The sequence below is a fragment of the Diadema antillarum genome, unplaced genomic scaffold (genome assembly GCF_040938485.1).
Source record: "Diadema antillarum isolate AM-2024a unplaced genomic scaffold, OU_Dant_1.0 seq00000763_RagTag, whole genome shotgun sequence".
In the NCBI taxonomy this organism is placed as follows: Eukaryota; Metazoa; Echinodermata; class Echinoidea; order Diadematoida; family Diadematidae; genus Diadema; species Diadema antillarum.
The window spans coordinates 545,713-561,461 of record NW_027271653.1 but is presented as its reverse complement, the minus strand read 5'-3'; the positions used below and the strand labels follow the sequence as shown (position 1 = coordinate 561,461).

General features: G+C 40.1%; 1 protein-coding gene across 1 annotated transcript in view; it reads left to right on the top strand.

Annotated features, from left to right (window-relative positions):
* Window positions 1-766: 766 nt before the first annotated feature.
* LOC139738656 (uncharacterized) overlaps window positions 767-15,749 on the top strand; it is a 293,793-nt gene continuing 278,810 nt past the window's right edge. Inside the window, exon 1 of the mRNA XM_071649270.1 lies at window positions 767-1,942. Within this exon, the coding sequence (XP_071505371.1) occupies window positions 767-1,942 (1,176 nt within the window). The remainder of the gene's footprint in view (window positions 1,943-15,749) is intronic.

Sequence of the window (15,749 nt, the reverse complement as noted above, 5' to 3'; positions counted from 1 at the left end):
GATGCGATAATCACATTGTGCCACAAGATCTTGCGAGGGCGATTTCTTCTTAGACAAGACATAGTGGAATGAATTTTGCAGGCTCCCCCCCACCCTCTATCAGTTGGGTCATAAAGAGTGTGTTCTGTTGTCTCCAAACAGCTGCAAAGGTGCTCGTTCCTCCCTGGTTGCTTCACAAGTGTACAGATCTAGAGGCTGTCAAGATCTTCAGGTGGTTCGATATTTATAGATGAAACGAAGTGCACAAGGCCATCAGCACAACACAAGTGCTGCATGATGCTGGGTAGGTGTCCGAACTGAAGAAAATGGTCTGTAAAGCATCTACATGTAATAGAATATTTGAGTCATGAGAATTCATTCATCTTGGTGTGTGGGCAGTGTGTCACACTGGTAGCATTTTTGTATAATCAGTTACCCAGCTGTTCAGATGATGTTTTGACTGGACAGGGAAGGACATCCTCATGAAGTGCAGTTATCATTGAAAATCTCAGGAATGGGCCTCAATCTTGCATAATTGGTTAGTGGCAATAGTCAGTTTGTGTCAATGGATGGGGAACCGTTGTCTCAGGGAAGTGGGAGTTGTGACGTCGAGGATGGACTGGCTGTGCATGTGAGACTGCCCGGACCAGAGCCACAGGGGCAATGCTTGTCGTCTGGGCCCGATGGTGAAAGCGATGCTCAGCAGTCGATGAAATGTCAATCGCAGATTCCACACAACGTTCCTTGCGGACTCGGAGCTGTGGGGACTGAACCCGTGGAAGTGCATATGTCTCGTTCCGAGACGAATCCCCTTCAGGATGGAGCACGCGGAAGCTGCAAAGGTGATGGAAGTGGTGTGTGCTCGACAAGGGGTGATTTGTGGGAAGAGATGGAGCTGACCTGTAGCACCAGCAGCCTGGAGATGTTCTCCTTGGGTCTGGTTGAAGAGATCATTCGTGGAGCAATAAAGGACTGTCAGGGAACCGTCGGCAGAGCCGACAAGGAGGAGCAAAAACAATGTGAGTTTGAGATGTGGGGGTGTGATGAAAATCATGTGGAGAACATGGTAGCCTGCAGTGGACCTGTTTGTGAAGAAAAAGGGCGAAATTCAGAAAGACTAGGAAATGAGAATGTTTCTAGTCCTAGTATGCTACCAGGGATGCTAGGAGATTTGGATGACAGGGGGGATGGGTTTGAGATTGACCAACCTACAGATGGTACCATGGTTCATCAGCTCTCACCATGTGTGGACTCAAAGGAGACTGGAAGCTCAGGAAAATGCTTTGAGAAGGAGTCACACAATTCTCCATCTATGGGACTAGTGCACAAATCTGAAGGAAAGTTTACGGAGACTGAAACTATATGTTCTTCAAATGAACGTGACCATTCTTCGGCGTGCGTACACATCGATCACGTTTCTGGCGAAACAGATGTTGACCAGTTGATCACAAGTCCCACCGAAAGAGCAATACATATACAAAAGACAGCAGCTGATAAAGATGTTGGCAACACATGTATTGATGCTGATTTGAATAATATAGGAGGAGGAGGAGGAGAAGGAGGAGGAAAGATACAAGACAAGACGAATGGGGATGTAATAAGCAGGGATGCCTCTGACACTGCTGTGGCAGGGAGTTCCATAAGATATCAGAGTCGTAATGTCTGCAGCACCCAGAACAGCACTGAGAAATTGCTCCAGGAAGCTGTCCCACAAGCTGCATGTCAATTGACAAAATGTCCCCAGACTACGAAAGGTGATGCGCGTCGTAAGGGACTGAGCGATGTGCCTCTCGTGGAGCCGGAGGACTTCAGTGAGAGGTCAAATGTCACGGCCGTCGGAGGTGTGCCCTGTGACGACCAGGAAGAGCCAAGGGACCCTGTGAGTAATACTTGTGGATTAAATACCGCAGAGGATCCCAAATCCATCTCGACGATCGCAGATACCGAGATTGACATCAAAACGGTAAGAGATTGAGAGATAGAGATAGATAGAGAAAGAATGAACAGGAAAGAAAGAGGGAGAGAGAGAGAGAGAGAGGCTGGCAGTTTGTGATCTGTACGAAAGTGTTTGTGTGACACCTGTGTAAACAGACTTAATGACCGCGTAGCTCAAAATGTGGTAACTTTATAATTGATGGTAACTCTGCAGTCAGTGGTAACCGTTAGTAATTTCTTGGCTGAGATTGGCTGTTGAATACCATGGCTATGGTAAAGTTACCATTGATTGCAGAGTTGGTATTAATTGCAGTTACCATAGTTTTATACAACAGGGCCCTTATTTGCAAACTTTGTGTTGACTGTTTCTTGTGTTGACTGAAGGAGAAGTTGTGCGCAGGGCAACTTAGCAGCCTTCTTTGACTGTTGCCATGGTAATCACCAGATTTATTGTTTCTTATGTACCTAGTACAAGCAATTGAAAAGAATTGAACGTCATAAAAAACAGCAAGATGAATTGTTTATCTGGCAAAGAAGATTGTGGATTCATTGGGAAAATCACTTTCAGGAATCATTTTAAGGAGCCGAGAATAGTGATTTACTTATGAAAAATACCTGCAGGGGTGTTTGTCTACACAATACATTTGATGCCAGTGGTAATTCTCAAAAGTATCATGCCATGAATGCTTCTGTGTTTTTCAGTATTTCTGACAAATTTGTTGTAACTGATTGCTGCCATCTTAAATCATTACTTTCTTCTTTTTTTTGGTTACATTCTATGTTTTTGTTTTTGTTTTTATTTCTAAGAATGTACTGTGTTTTTCTCATTGGGCCCATACATACCCATATACCCCAATATCTTGCCTCTTGATTCAGTCACAGATGAATGAACGATTGGATGTGTGTATGGGTTACATGACACTTTGTTGTGAGAGTGTGCTAGAAAATGGATGGGGAGCATTTGATATTTTTAGCATTCTAAGCATTTTATCCCTGTTCAATTCTCTTGGTGTTTTCACATTGACCACGCTCTTGATTTTTACATATATACATGTATAAATAACTTTTGGAATTAATGCCACTGCCTTTTCAGAACCTAGAACACAGGTTTCAGTTTGACTGTGATTAGGAAACAAGGGAAGTTACTGTCAGAACTATCAAAACAACTATTGGGACAGTAAAAGCTAAAGTTAAGAATATCAGTGCAAACAGTGCAAGAGAAGTATTGATAGGCAAACATGACTGTATTTTCAAAATTATCTATTCTTTTATCTTGTCATACAAATGTAGGTACATATACTCATATATTGATGAAATATGTGGTTGTATGGTGTGTACAAGCATAATAAATCCCTCTAGTTGCTAATTGGCTTATTGAATCAGCAACATAATTCACTCTGCAATTCATGTTTGAGCTGCCGTAGAATTTAGCCCAATGACTAATGAAAGAATAGCTCACCGTCGGCTCTTCATTATTCCGACACAATGTTGACACAATTATCAGAATTATACCAGTGCAGAATGAGAAAACGTTTGCTATTGGCTTTGTTGCCATGAATGCTTCTTTCCTTCTCTCAGAATTATTTGCACTTGGGGGAAACCCATTGCACCTCTGAGCGATAGATAGAGCTTAGGGGCCGGCTTTGATGAGGGGGGATTATAAGTGTTGAATGATATGAGCTAGGTGTGATTATCCAATCAGCATGATACTGTGCACTCCGACAAAGTGCCCTATAACTCTGCCCTATAAGGAATTGTATGGCGACACCGTAGAAACTGTAAATACTTGGATGAGCTCTGCTAGAGGTATCCAGTTTGTAATGACAAACCCTCCACCACTTATTATCGCATACAATGAGCTACTTTGGAAGTATGATCACGTGCTGTCCAGTGCATATTAAAATCTGTGGTTGTATGGATTTTGTGCAGCGTGATACACATAATTTCATGCTGGCATCTCAATTTCATCCTTTTTTTGTTCTTTTTCAGTGCAGGTTTTTGTCTATAAATGGTTTTCTTTTTCTGTGTCTATGAGGCTGATGCTGAGTCTATTTGAAGTGGGGAATCTGCATTGGACAGTTTTCTGTATCATAGTAAAAAAACACCTCTCATTTGATAAGCTACACACTGTGATGGTAAGTGTGCATGTGAGTGTATGTGTGTTGTAATGTTTCTGTGTGTGCATTTTGTAAACTAGAGATGTGTATGAACAAGTTGTTTGAGTGGGAAATCATGCTTACTGCAGTATATCTTACTGAATTTCTGTCTTGAAATGTCATACTGTTATAATCCATGCTGATAAGTGTAAATATGAATTACTTAACATCTAAAGTAGATATGAAATCTTGGGATTTATGATGCCCCCATTTTTTTTTCTTGAGCTGCAATTACTGGCTTTCTTTAAAGCTGTTTCAACTTTGTGACAAAGTTCATCATTTCCTCAAAGCCTGTCTCTTCTTTTCTTAAGACCGATATATAGATAGCTTTAGCATGTAGACAAAAAAAAAAGAGAGAATAATAATAATGGCTGGTGTCAGATTATGATTGAAATGACCCACATTTGAGTAAAATTTGCAGAATTCAAGGGCACACATACATTCAAATAACTATTCTTTTTTTAAGTGCTACAGAATTTCTATTGAATATATTGAATCATTAATATCTAAGGGCAGTTTTGCTGAGCATTTATCAGTCGTGTGCAAGATATGTTGCGACATATCAAAGAATTTGTGCTGGCTGCAAAAATCCAATGTTTCCTATGTTTCTGAAAGTCGTCCTCAGCCCAGAACGTACAACAGCTGTGGCGGATGCAGAGGGGTTGCATCGGGCGCACGCCCCCTCTTGTTTTTTGGGTTAAAACTAAAGAAGTAAAAAAATGGGGGGGGGGGGGGCATGTGCACCCTCCTTTAATTATGTTAAGGTGCTTTTTTGTTGTTGTTGTTAAAACTAAAGAAGTAAAAAAACGGGGGGGGGGGGGGGCATGTGCACCCTCCTTTAATTTTGTAAAGGTGCCTCCCCTTTATGGAACTCCTGGATCCACCCCTGGAATGGCAATGGATTAATTGATATCTTTGACGATGTAATGATTGCATGTCGGTTCAGGGATGTCGGTTGAGTTAAAGCCCAGGCTTTAGCCTGACATTGAAGTTTGTCTTGGTGGTTGGCCTGAGATGAGGGGGTTGAATTTCAGGGTTCACAGGGATCTCATTGGCAGATGGATGGTGCTTCAGTATCTGAATTTTATGGTGCCATGATTTTTTGTCTGTGATTTATTGCTGTGATTTTACCACGATGATGGAATGTTTGTCCAGGAGATTGCTATGCAGAGGAGTTTGTGAAACAAGATACCCGACCTCACTCTCATACATTATAAATGAGACATATAATGCACACTCTCAAATCATCATCAGCATTAAGAATTGAAATATATTTACATTCGTATACTATGTGGTGGCAGTGTGAAACTTATGGCATCCCTTGATTCCTTCTATGTGTTTTTCCATTTTTGCTTGAACTGTTTCCAAATCCTCTTTACCTGTGAGGACGAGTCCCAAGTATACTCGGGACAGGGGTCTATGAGAAGTGTGTGCTGTAGCAAAATCAGTCCGTCTTCAATGGGTTAATTTCCCTCGTTCTTGCCTTGTGCTGTTTCTTCAGCTAACTTCATTTCTTCTCCTTTATACTCCTCCACCTCTTTCACCTTTTCTTCAGCGTCATCTTCACCCTCTTCCTAGCCCTTCCTTCTGTATTAAGTCCTTTCCTACAAATGTCTTTCCATTTATTAAAATTAGTGTCACGCTATCTTTAGAAGCCATTTTGAGACTTATTTATTGAATAATGACTCCAAATAGCAAATCAAACACACTGTTAAATTGTCCTAATGAGATCAGCTAATCACATTGATTATTCCCCCCTCCCTCCTCTCTCTCTCCCTCTCCCTTTCATACATATTTGACCCGCTACAACAAAAGGATTCTAAAGTCGCTGACGGCTGAGCCGAGAAAATCGAGTTTGAAGTCACATCATCAAAATTGGTCAAAACAATCGGATTTCTGTTTTGGCATAATTTTGTAGTCTAATGTTTTGTCTATCATCTGTCAAAATTTCAAAGCTAAATGATTAAAGGAAAGACAAGAAATCAGCGTTTTTCTGGGCCATGATTTTCTGACTTTCAATGTAACACAAACGTATCCGAAGATTTGGATTTAGCGCCGCAACTAGACTCAGCCCCTAGCGACAAGGGAGTGATCTTATTGGTCAGTGCGTGATATCCTGATTGCTGATTGGTAGTGCGTAGACCGCTGGCGCTAAGCTTGAATGAACATCTCAGAGGTCCCTAGGAATACCCCTTCTATTGTCAAGCAGTGAAAACTGTTTCTCCTCCCCTTGATCATGATAGCATCAAAAGGAAAACTTTCAAGGCGTTTTTCTCGGAATTCTGATTTTCTCACCCACTTGACATGCGCTAATAAATCATCTTTATCTCCGCAACCAAGTACTTTTATGAGTTGTGCTATATATCAAAATAAAGTAGAAGAGTAAGGGAATAATGTCATGCCATTTTCAGAAAATTGTCTTCCCCCGACTTATGGATCCTTTTGTTGTAGCGGGTCACATATCAGATGAGAACAAGGAGGGTGTTTTTCCAATATCTGGGGGTATTGGGTTATTGGTATCATGATGTAGAATTTGATCCCCTCTACATTAAGGCATCAATTTTAAATCATTTTCATTTCCAATAAAATGTTAAAAATCAAAACCACAAGGGCACCATTTAATCCAATATTTTGAACAATTCAAATTAATCATCTACCCAGTTTTGTTTAAAGTAAAGTTTTTATCTGAATAAAATTTATTGTTTCGTTTTTATTTAGACACTGAAATCTTAGATTTCGTTACAGCCCTTCTGCTTCTCATCTGACAATATATAGCTGAGTGCGGGAGAGTATACAAATATATTAGGCCTGAGAGGTTCTGGTTGAAACTATGTGCATGAGGGGACTTCAATAGTACTATTTTCTGAGGGGTGCAGCCCTGAAGAAAATAGTGCTACTCGAGACTGAAGTCACCGAAGGCACATGGTTTAACCAGAACCTCGAAAAATGGCCTGGTATATTTGCTTTATATCCCTCCCAATGAGTTTTAAGAGTAACAGCAAAGTAAAGTGACTGGTTTACTGATCTAAAGTCATCAAGAGTGGTGCGCGTGAGCTTAGCAAGTATCTCCATGGCAGCATGATATAGTCTTTGTACTGTTTCCCTGACGGAGAATAGTAAGAAGCGGACGGGACAAGGATTTGTATGGTAGAAATATGTTTTTGTCGTTTTCAGTGCTCTCGGCCAATCAGAGGACAAGAAGTAATTTGTGAGGGATATAAAGAGAGATAGAAAGAAGGAGAGGGGGAGAGAGAGGGAAAGAGACCAAGCTGCCAAGTCTTCCTGATCATGCTAGAGGTTTCATGAAAAGCATGAATATATATCTCTTTATGCTGTGAAAAGAGAGAGAAAGAAAAACATAGCTCCCTGCTCTGAGAATTATCTTTTACCCATCTACAGTAGATGCACGTATAGCACAGGTGTCTTCCGGATTGGTGTTTGGAACCTCCCTCATTTTAACCCATTGAGGACGGAGTAATTTTGATACACATGCATTTCTCGTAGACATGTGACCAGGTATACTCAGGACTGGTCCTCAACGGGTTAATGTAGGATTACTGGCAGCTCTGGATATATTGATTACATACAATTATACACATAGATACAGATATTTTCTCATGGTATGTTATTCACATTTCATGGGATTAGTGGTCTTCTTTTGACAGCTAGTGGCAAGAAATACTCTTTTTTTTTTCTGGGTAAATCATATTTCCATATTACTATGATGAATGGAAAAGAGGAAAAGGACTTTATGGAAAGTATTGTATCATAAAGTGCAGGGTTAGTATGGAATTTGATTAGTATTATGATATGATCAAAAAGTGATGATTCACCACTTACAGACAGGAATTACCCCAAGTGCTGCAGTGCCCCAAAGCATGAGATTATGATAGTTAGCACAAGCATCCAACTGGCAACAGTCACTCTTTTATAGATCATGGCACCTTAGAATAATAATAAGATTCAATGGCTTTCTGCTGGGTGGTAGTATTCTCAAGAACTGCCACACCATTGGTCGGGAGTGGGCCGTCTTCCGCCTGCGGCGATTGGTTTCTGGCCCAGCCCGTGACCGCATCGAGGGGGGATTTTGCTGCCAGCAAGCTTAATGATGTGTGATGAAGTTTGATGGATGAAATTGCTTGAGATTAAAAAAAACCTGGGAACCCCTGCTTTGGAGATGGAAGCTTTCCGTTTTCATGCCTTCTGAATCTCGCCTAAACTTCATCTCCACTTGCCTTCTAGCATCAAAATAACAGTCCTTGAAAAGCTCTAGATTAAACTTCCACTTTATTGAGAGAAAAAAAAAACCAGAAGTAGGTCACTTTGACCTCTACTTTTCTTTTTGAAGTTATTTAAGTGCCTGACATATCTTGAAGACAAAACATATTCTCTTATTAACCATATATGTGTTTGACAAGTAGTTGCAAATTCATTTTTTAAAAGCCATAATGAATGCACGTAGAAAGCATTTCAGTGTATCATGCCTTCAAGTCACATTAATGGTGAAGTTTCAATAACGAAGTCTCTCTTCGATGCAGAGGTGCCGAACAGTATGTTATCACATTCTGACTACAGAAGAATGAACAACGACTGAGTAAAATGAAGTATTTACACTACAGTCATCAAAATCAGCTTTAAATGCACACATAGCTTCTATCTAAATGGTTTAATAAATCTTTAATAACAATCTTTATCAGTGAGTTTGTGCAGTATTGCAGCAACATTGCAATGATAACTTTTTTTTTTTCTAGGGGGATGGTTATAGTTGCATTATAGATGAAATACATGACTTTTATAAAATATTTTTGTGCAAATTATGGAAGAACTTTGATTGATGATATTATCATCTCATTTGCATATATTTAGGTGATTTGCAGCTAATATTGCCAAAAAACAAAACAAAAACTGTAAAACTGGAAACTTTTGCAATATGAAACTGTGTGATTGGAGCTGACATCTTTTTTGCATCATGAATCTTTTGAGAATTGCGGACCATGAAAAGAATCATGGGTATATAATACATGGTGTGGATAAAAAACTTTTGTGTGCATTTCACTTTCGCAAATCTTTGCTCCTAGCGAAGTTTATGAAAGTTTTGTGACTTTTGAAATTGGTGCCGACATTTTTTTTTTTTTTTTTTTGGCTGCATTAATCTTTTGAGAGCTGCAGACCATGAAAAAAATCATGGGTATACTACAGTGTGTAGGCAAACATTTTTATGTGCATTTTTTCCTTTCATGAATCTTGGCTCCTCACGAAATTCATGAAACTTTCATGCACTTTGTGAGTTGGTGCTGACGTCCTTTTTGCAGCATGAATCTTTTGAGAATTTTCTGACCATGAAAAATTTGTTTGTATACTACAGTGTGTAGATGAAAACTTTTGTACATTGATTTTATGTTTGTAAATCTTGGTCCCTCGCTGAATTCATGGAAGTTTCACACGACCAAAAATGTCTTGTTATGCAGTATGCGAGAAGATTAAGAGTATCTCAGCTTTGTTTCTGTCCGACTATGATGGCTGTTCTACTATTCTGTTTGACACTTTCCGTGTTTATCGAAATCATTATAAACATGTTGAGAGAGGCAGCTTTCAAAGAGCACGCTGTAATGTCAAACAGAAAGGACGGGAGAGGCCTGTCAACATTGATTGTTTCCCGCATTTAAAAGCTATCACCAGGTAGGCTGAAACGGATAAGTGTGCCGTCATCCTGCTGTGAATGGCATAATTAATTCAAGAGGCAATAAAGCCCGGCAATGTTTGGAAAGCAATAACCCCCTCTATCCCTTTGCCGTCCACCCAGCTTTTATTCCCCTGTCGCAGATACGGGTCAAACATCAGCACGGACAATGAATATTTCATACCGCCGCCACGGTGGGGAGGACTCGTACCGTGTGTGTAGGCGGACTAGCTTATTTCATTTCACCCCTCTCTCTTCTTTAAAAGTTTTTCGCCAGAATATGTTGGGCTCGTGCAAAGTTTTCAACGAGTTATTGTGACACAAATAACAGGACCGAAATGTCAACCGCGAGTCAATATAATTTATGGCTCAATTTTGTTGATGAAGGAAACCTGAAGAAAGGAATGGTGGAATCAAGTCAGGCAGGTTGGGGTGGAAATGGAGGATGAACTTTTCCTTTCCTATCTGCCCTCTGTAAATTTTAATGATGACTCCCGAGTTTGACGCTGGCTGGCAATTAGTTTTGTTGTTGAGGGTGGTGGTTTTGTCTTTCTGGCCTATTTGATGTGTGTATGTGTATGTGTATGTGTATGTGTATGTGTATGTGTATGTGTATGTGTATGTGTATGTGTATGTGTATGTGTATGTGTATGTGTATGTGTATGTGTATGTGTATGTGTATGTGTATGTGTATGTGTATGTGTATGTGTATGTGTATGTGTATGTGTATGTGTATGTGTGTATCATGTGTGTGTGTTTTTTAAGCACAAGATATTACACTGTGTACTTGCAAAGATTTTACAATAAGTGATTCTCATACCAAGCTCCTCCATGGCCTTTCTGTATCTTTAAATTGGCAGCTGCTCCATTAAGTTCGCAAGTACATAAATTACCAAACAGTTGAAGCTGCCACCGCATCATGTTACAGACCCTGTGAATAGTGGCCACCGATTTTGCATCCCGAGTTGTAGATTTTCAACTGTAAAAGTTAGCAGACACGGACTCATGAGATGCCGCAGCCGAGCTGATATTTCAGCACGTTTTTCTGCTCTGCAGAACCTCTGTGTCGGTCGTGCTTTGCGAAACGGTTCAGTGATCACCATGCCAGAATTCACCCACCATTCAGGCATAGTGATGGACTATGTGATTGCTGTATGCATGCTGAAGTGTAATTCATAACTCTGTTATTCATTGTACGAAACACATGAACACTTCCGCACATGCGTGTGTACGTGTGCAATAAGTAGTCGTGCATGTATGCAATGACTGTACGTGTACATGTATGTGATACACAATTTTTTTTTTTGAGAACCTCACTGTAGTGGCCACCTACGTATCAAAGGCACTCTTTTTTTTCGGGGGGGGGGGGGGGGTGGGGTTCCTGTTGCCACTATAGACAAGTTTGACTGTATTGTGCTATCATACATCACCAGGTGCAATTCCAGTACAAACGTGAAGCTGGTCAATATTTCATTTTTTAGGGGTCCATAAGGACAATGGCATGCAGTACCTGTGAAATCGAAAGATGCAATTTTAGTTTCAGCAATGACGACTTCAAATGCACTTTGATTTGAATGGCGCCCTTTTTGTGAGTGGAGTTAAATCAAACACACTAACTGTTAGAAGTTTCAATTATTTTAGTGATAAAATGAAATTTGGAATCTAACTTTTATTATATGAGTCAGTGATTTTGGTCACATCCACATATCAGATTTGATGAGGATATTATTTTGATCTGTTTAATATATAGCTCTACTACTGCACAATTAGATTAAAGAGGTAATCGTCAACCCTTTGAAGATAAGCAGATTTTTCTATAACATGCATTTCCCTTAAGACATCTGCCTGAGTATGCTCAGGACCGGTCCTCAAGGGGTTAAATAAACAGATTTAACCATTTCCATTTATAAGACACTTTTGATATCACAAATTTCGCAGGATTTTGAAAGTGCTGCACAGTTTTGTCTTTACCTAATACATGACACTATTAAGAATGTTGATTTCACAACACGCAGAAAGTCATACAAAATGTTAAGATAATCAGTGAACCCAGACTTGATTTCAAATGATTCCAAATTCATGCTTTAACCCATATTATATTATTATCTATCATTGCCTCGGCAACTTGATGAGGGTACTTATCTTTGCCGGGAATTTTTCAAAGGCTGCAGCAAGTCATCTGTGATAAATATCCCCCCGCAGGGAAATTTTGATTTCGAAGAAATTCGTAGAAGAGGCAACCTTTTTGACTCTGGGATTCCAAAGTTCACCACATTATTAAAAAAAAAAAGAGAGAAAAATGAATGTGCTCTTCTCACAAATGTGTGAGAGCCCTCATTGCACATACATTCATCCACACAACATTCGGCGCAGTGCAGGCCGACTCTGTTCGGACGCCACTTCTAATCCGCCGTAAGAGTCAGGCTCACTTGAGCGAGGCGATTTTCATGCTCTGCTGTTCCCGAAGGAAGAGGCAATTAATTTTTTGTTTTTCCATCAATGACGCGGGGCGGCTCGTCATGAAAGTGAGACCGCGTCCCCAGTAGACCAATGTAATGATGAGGCAGCAGGGTGTAAGTACGAAAAAAACAAAATTATGATTTTGGAGCCCTCTAGGATAAGTGTTCTCTATTGTTTTGTTTGTTTTGATGTATGTGTCAATGCCCAATGTTTAATTCATGTCAAAATGGATGTTAATGTCAGTATCAAATGGCGAGGATAATTGCAGGAGGAATGTCCATAATAACACAATTAAAAGTGAGTTTTAGAACTACATAAACTGTTTGTGAGAGGAAAAGTGAGAGGATTTGTGCATGTGTGTATGTTTGTGTGTGTGTTATCTGACTTAATGTTTGTCACAGTGTTTTAAAGAGATGGTATAGTTTTGGTTTAGATTGGGCTTCAGGTTTCCAACATTTTGTGAGATAATGAGAAACCTTAAATATTAAACACAAAATTAAAATGGGTATATTTAATTCTAAGAGGAATTCAAAGTTTATTTGATGAAAATTGGTTTTGAAATGGCTCAGATATCCAAAACTTACCTTTTAATAGGATCACTTTGTTTTACTTTGTTTTTGGATATCTCGGCCATTTGAAAATCAAATTTCATTCATTAAACTGTGAATTGGTCTTGGAATTGTATACTCATTATCATTTCATAGAGTGGTTTCTAAGTATCTCACCAAAAAGATTAAAAACTGAATTCTCACCTCAACCAATACTGTACCATTCCTTTAAGGCTAGAGAAATGCTGAGAGAGAGAGAGAGAGAGAAAAGTTAATCTCTAATCTCAGCTGGTAACATTGTACATTGTATAGTGTATATCGGACATGATCATTATCCCTTGATTTTGGTATAACATTCCCATAGACACCTGCTCGAGTGTACTCTTCCATGGGTTAAGAAGTGTTAATTCCATTTTCTGTTTCAGAAACACCAAATGCTCAAAGAAATAGCTGTACATCACTCAACAGCAATGATGCGAATACATAATTACCTTAACCCATTGAGGACGAGTCCTGAGTATACTCGGGTAGGTGTCTATGGGAAATACGTGTTGTAGCAAAATCAAACCATCCTCAACGGGTTAAACATTTTTTGAGTAGCAAGGATACAAACCATAGACCCACAAGTACATGTATTTCTGGCACTCTGAGGAACTGCTGCTGATATTTTCAAGGAATGCACTTTGATATGGAGTATCACAGTAATCGTGTGTACCCTTGTAGCTTCAACAGAGGCAGTTTTAAAGTGTCATCTATACTGGGAGCGTCTTTCGTTGTCATTAACATTATCGTCATCAAATCACTGCGCTGGTGAGGAGACAAAACATGAAGCAGAGTACAACATTCTGATGACGTGCTCTCGTGTGAGCATGCTATTATGTCGAGGCGACAGAATCCTGCCCACGATGTTCGGCAGTGTGAGGATATTGGAAATGGCTCGGTTCACAATGCTAATGTGTAATCTGATTAAAAACACACTGTCCAAGGTCACCATCAATCACAATGTCTCGCACCAAAAAAAAAAATTGGAGCTCGTTGCTCGCCGAGCGGATGCCACGTGTGCTGTGGTTTTGAGAGATGGTCTCCGTCTATAAGAGGCAGAGGCAGTTGATATCGATTCAAGATGAAAAGCATTATCATGATTTCATCTTATTGTTCTCTCACAACTTGTGCTGTTTGGAGTGTGCTGTGTGGTGCATGGTGGATACATGTTTTTTTATCTTACTCCTTGGTAGGTGAGAAGGAAATGACAGTGTAGCACATGCTCAAGGGTGTGGTTATTATGCTGCGAGAAGGAACCTCTCCTCTTCCTGATTAGAACTCAGTGGTCCAGAAAGCACACTACACAGGATGAATCTACTAAGATGAAAATTGGGGTTTAAAAAACCAAAACAAAATAAAACAAGGAAAGAGACATGGAAAAAAGAATTAAGGATGTATTGGCTTTGAAAAGTTTATAACCTCACAAGTGATTATTTGTCAATATTTTGATCAGGTTATGGAAAAAAATCACTTCTATATTTGTCCATAGTGCACCTCATTTGCAGAGCTGCCAAGTCTCCCTGAAAATGTCAAAATCTGTTCGTGTCTGAATAAGAGAATTCATATTAAAATCTCCCTGGTTTGGGAATTATTTTTGCTCATTGAAATCCATGTAACACACAGATATCTCCCTGATTGCTGTGTGGAATCTCCCTTATTTGGACGTGGGAATGTTGGCAGACCTGCGTTTGTACATGTGTCACACACTTATCAAAAGAAATTTGTTTAAGTTTTTTCATATTTTTATTTTCATTATCTTTTCTGGATCTCTATCAAATTCCACCAAAACATCTTCAAACCTCTTATTTCAGGAACCTTTTGTCTCTAGGACATGATCCTGAATGTGTGTTTTTTGTGTGTGTGTTGTTATGTGTTTGTACAAATCACACCCAGTTTCCATAGGCAATGGCTTTGATGTTCTCCCTCCTGTGACCATGACATGGGGCTTAGTCAGTTTGACTAATTGATGGTCAAGATGACCAATGGGTGAATCCTGCTGTGACCCTGGTCTCTAGCCTCCAGAGCTGTAGGTCAATGTCATGCCCCCCTCTAACCACTCCTTTGGTGGAAAGGAGTGTAAGCTTACCCCCTCCCCCACCCCACCCCACCCCACCCCAACCAAACCCAAATTGGTAGGCAGAATGTAATTGGTGATGTTCATGTCTCTGTGTGCTTCTTCCCCCTTGCAATATCCCTTTCACATTTGTCCTTCGTCCACCAATAAAGACCGATAGATATGTGCCAGTCAATTTACCAACCTTTATATTACAGATTTATTTGGCATCCATGGTCCCTCTCCTATCCCTCCTCTCTCTCTCTCTCTCTCTCTCTCTCTGTGCGGCTATATTTATTCATTTTCATTCATCAAACCATTATCTCTCTCTCATTCGCTCGTTTTTCTTAGTATCAATCAAACCTCCTACGCAGATTTCATATAACCTGCTCTCGCCCTTTTTGGGACTAATGAGTGGTAATGCTCGGGGCCGAATGTTTTGCCTGCATCTGATTTGGGGCTGATGAGAGTGTGTCGACACCCCTTTGCGGCATCAAAAGGCGCAGCCGAGAAGTTATTGACTGCACTAATGAATAACGGTTCAGTAGAACAGTTCAGTGCGATGTTGAGGTCGCTGTATCCCGGCCTTGGGTCGGATGGAGACCATTGTTGGTGAGGTGTGTTCATGTTCGCACTCTAACGTGCTGTTGGTTGACAACCAGAAGGTTGCTAACGTAGCACAGACATCCACGGAGTTGATGCCCTTCTTCCTTGAAAAGCATTCTTGATGAAAGTGTTTCCCTCAAGAGAAAGAGCTCTTAACCAGCTGAGGACGGACTGATTTTGCTATAACATGCATTTCCCATAGACACATGCCCAAGTATTCTCGGGACTCATCCTCTACGGGTTAAAATGTGATGATACATTGTAATTGAGAATTGCATTATATCAAATTG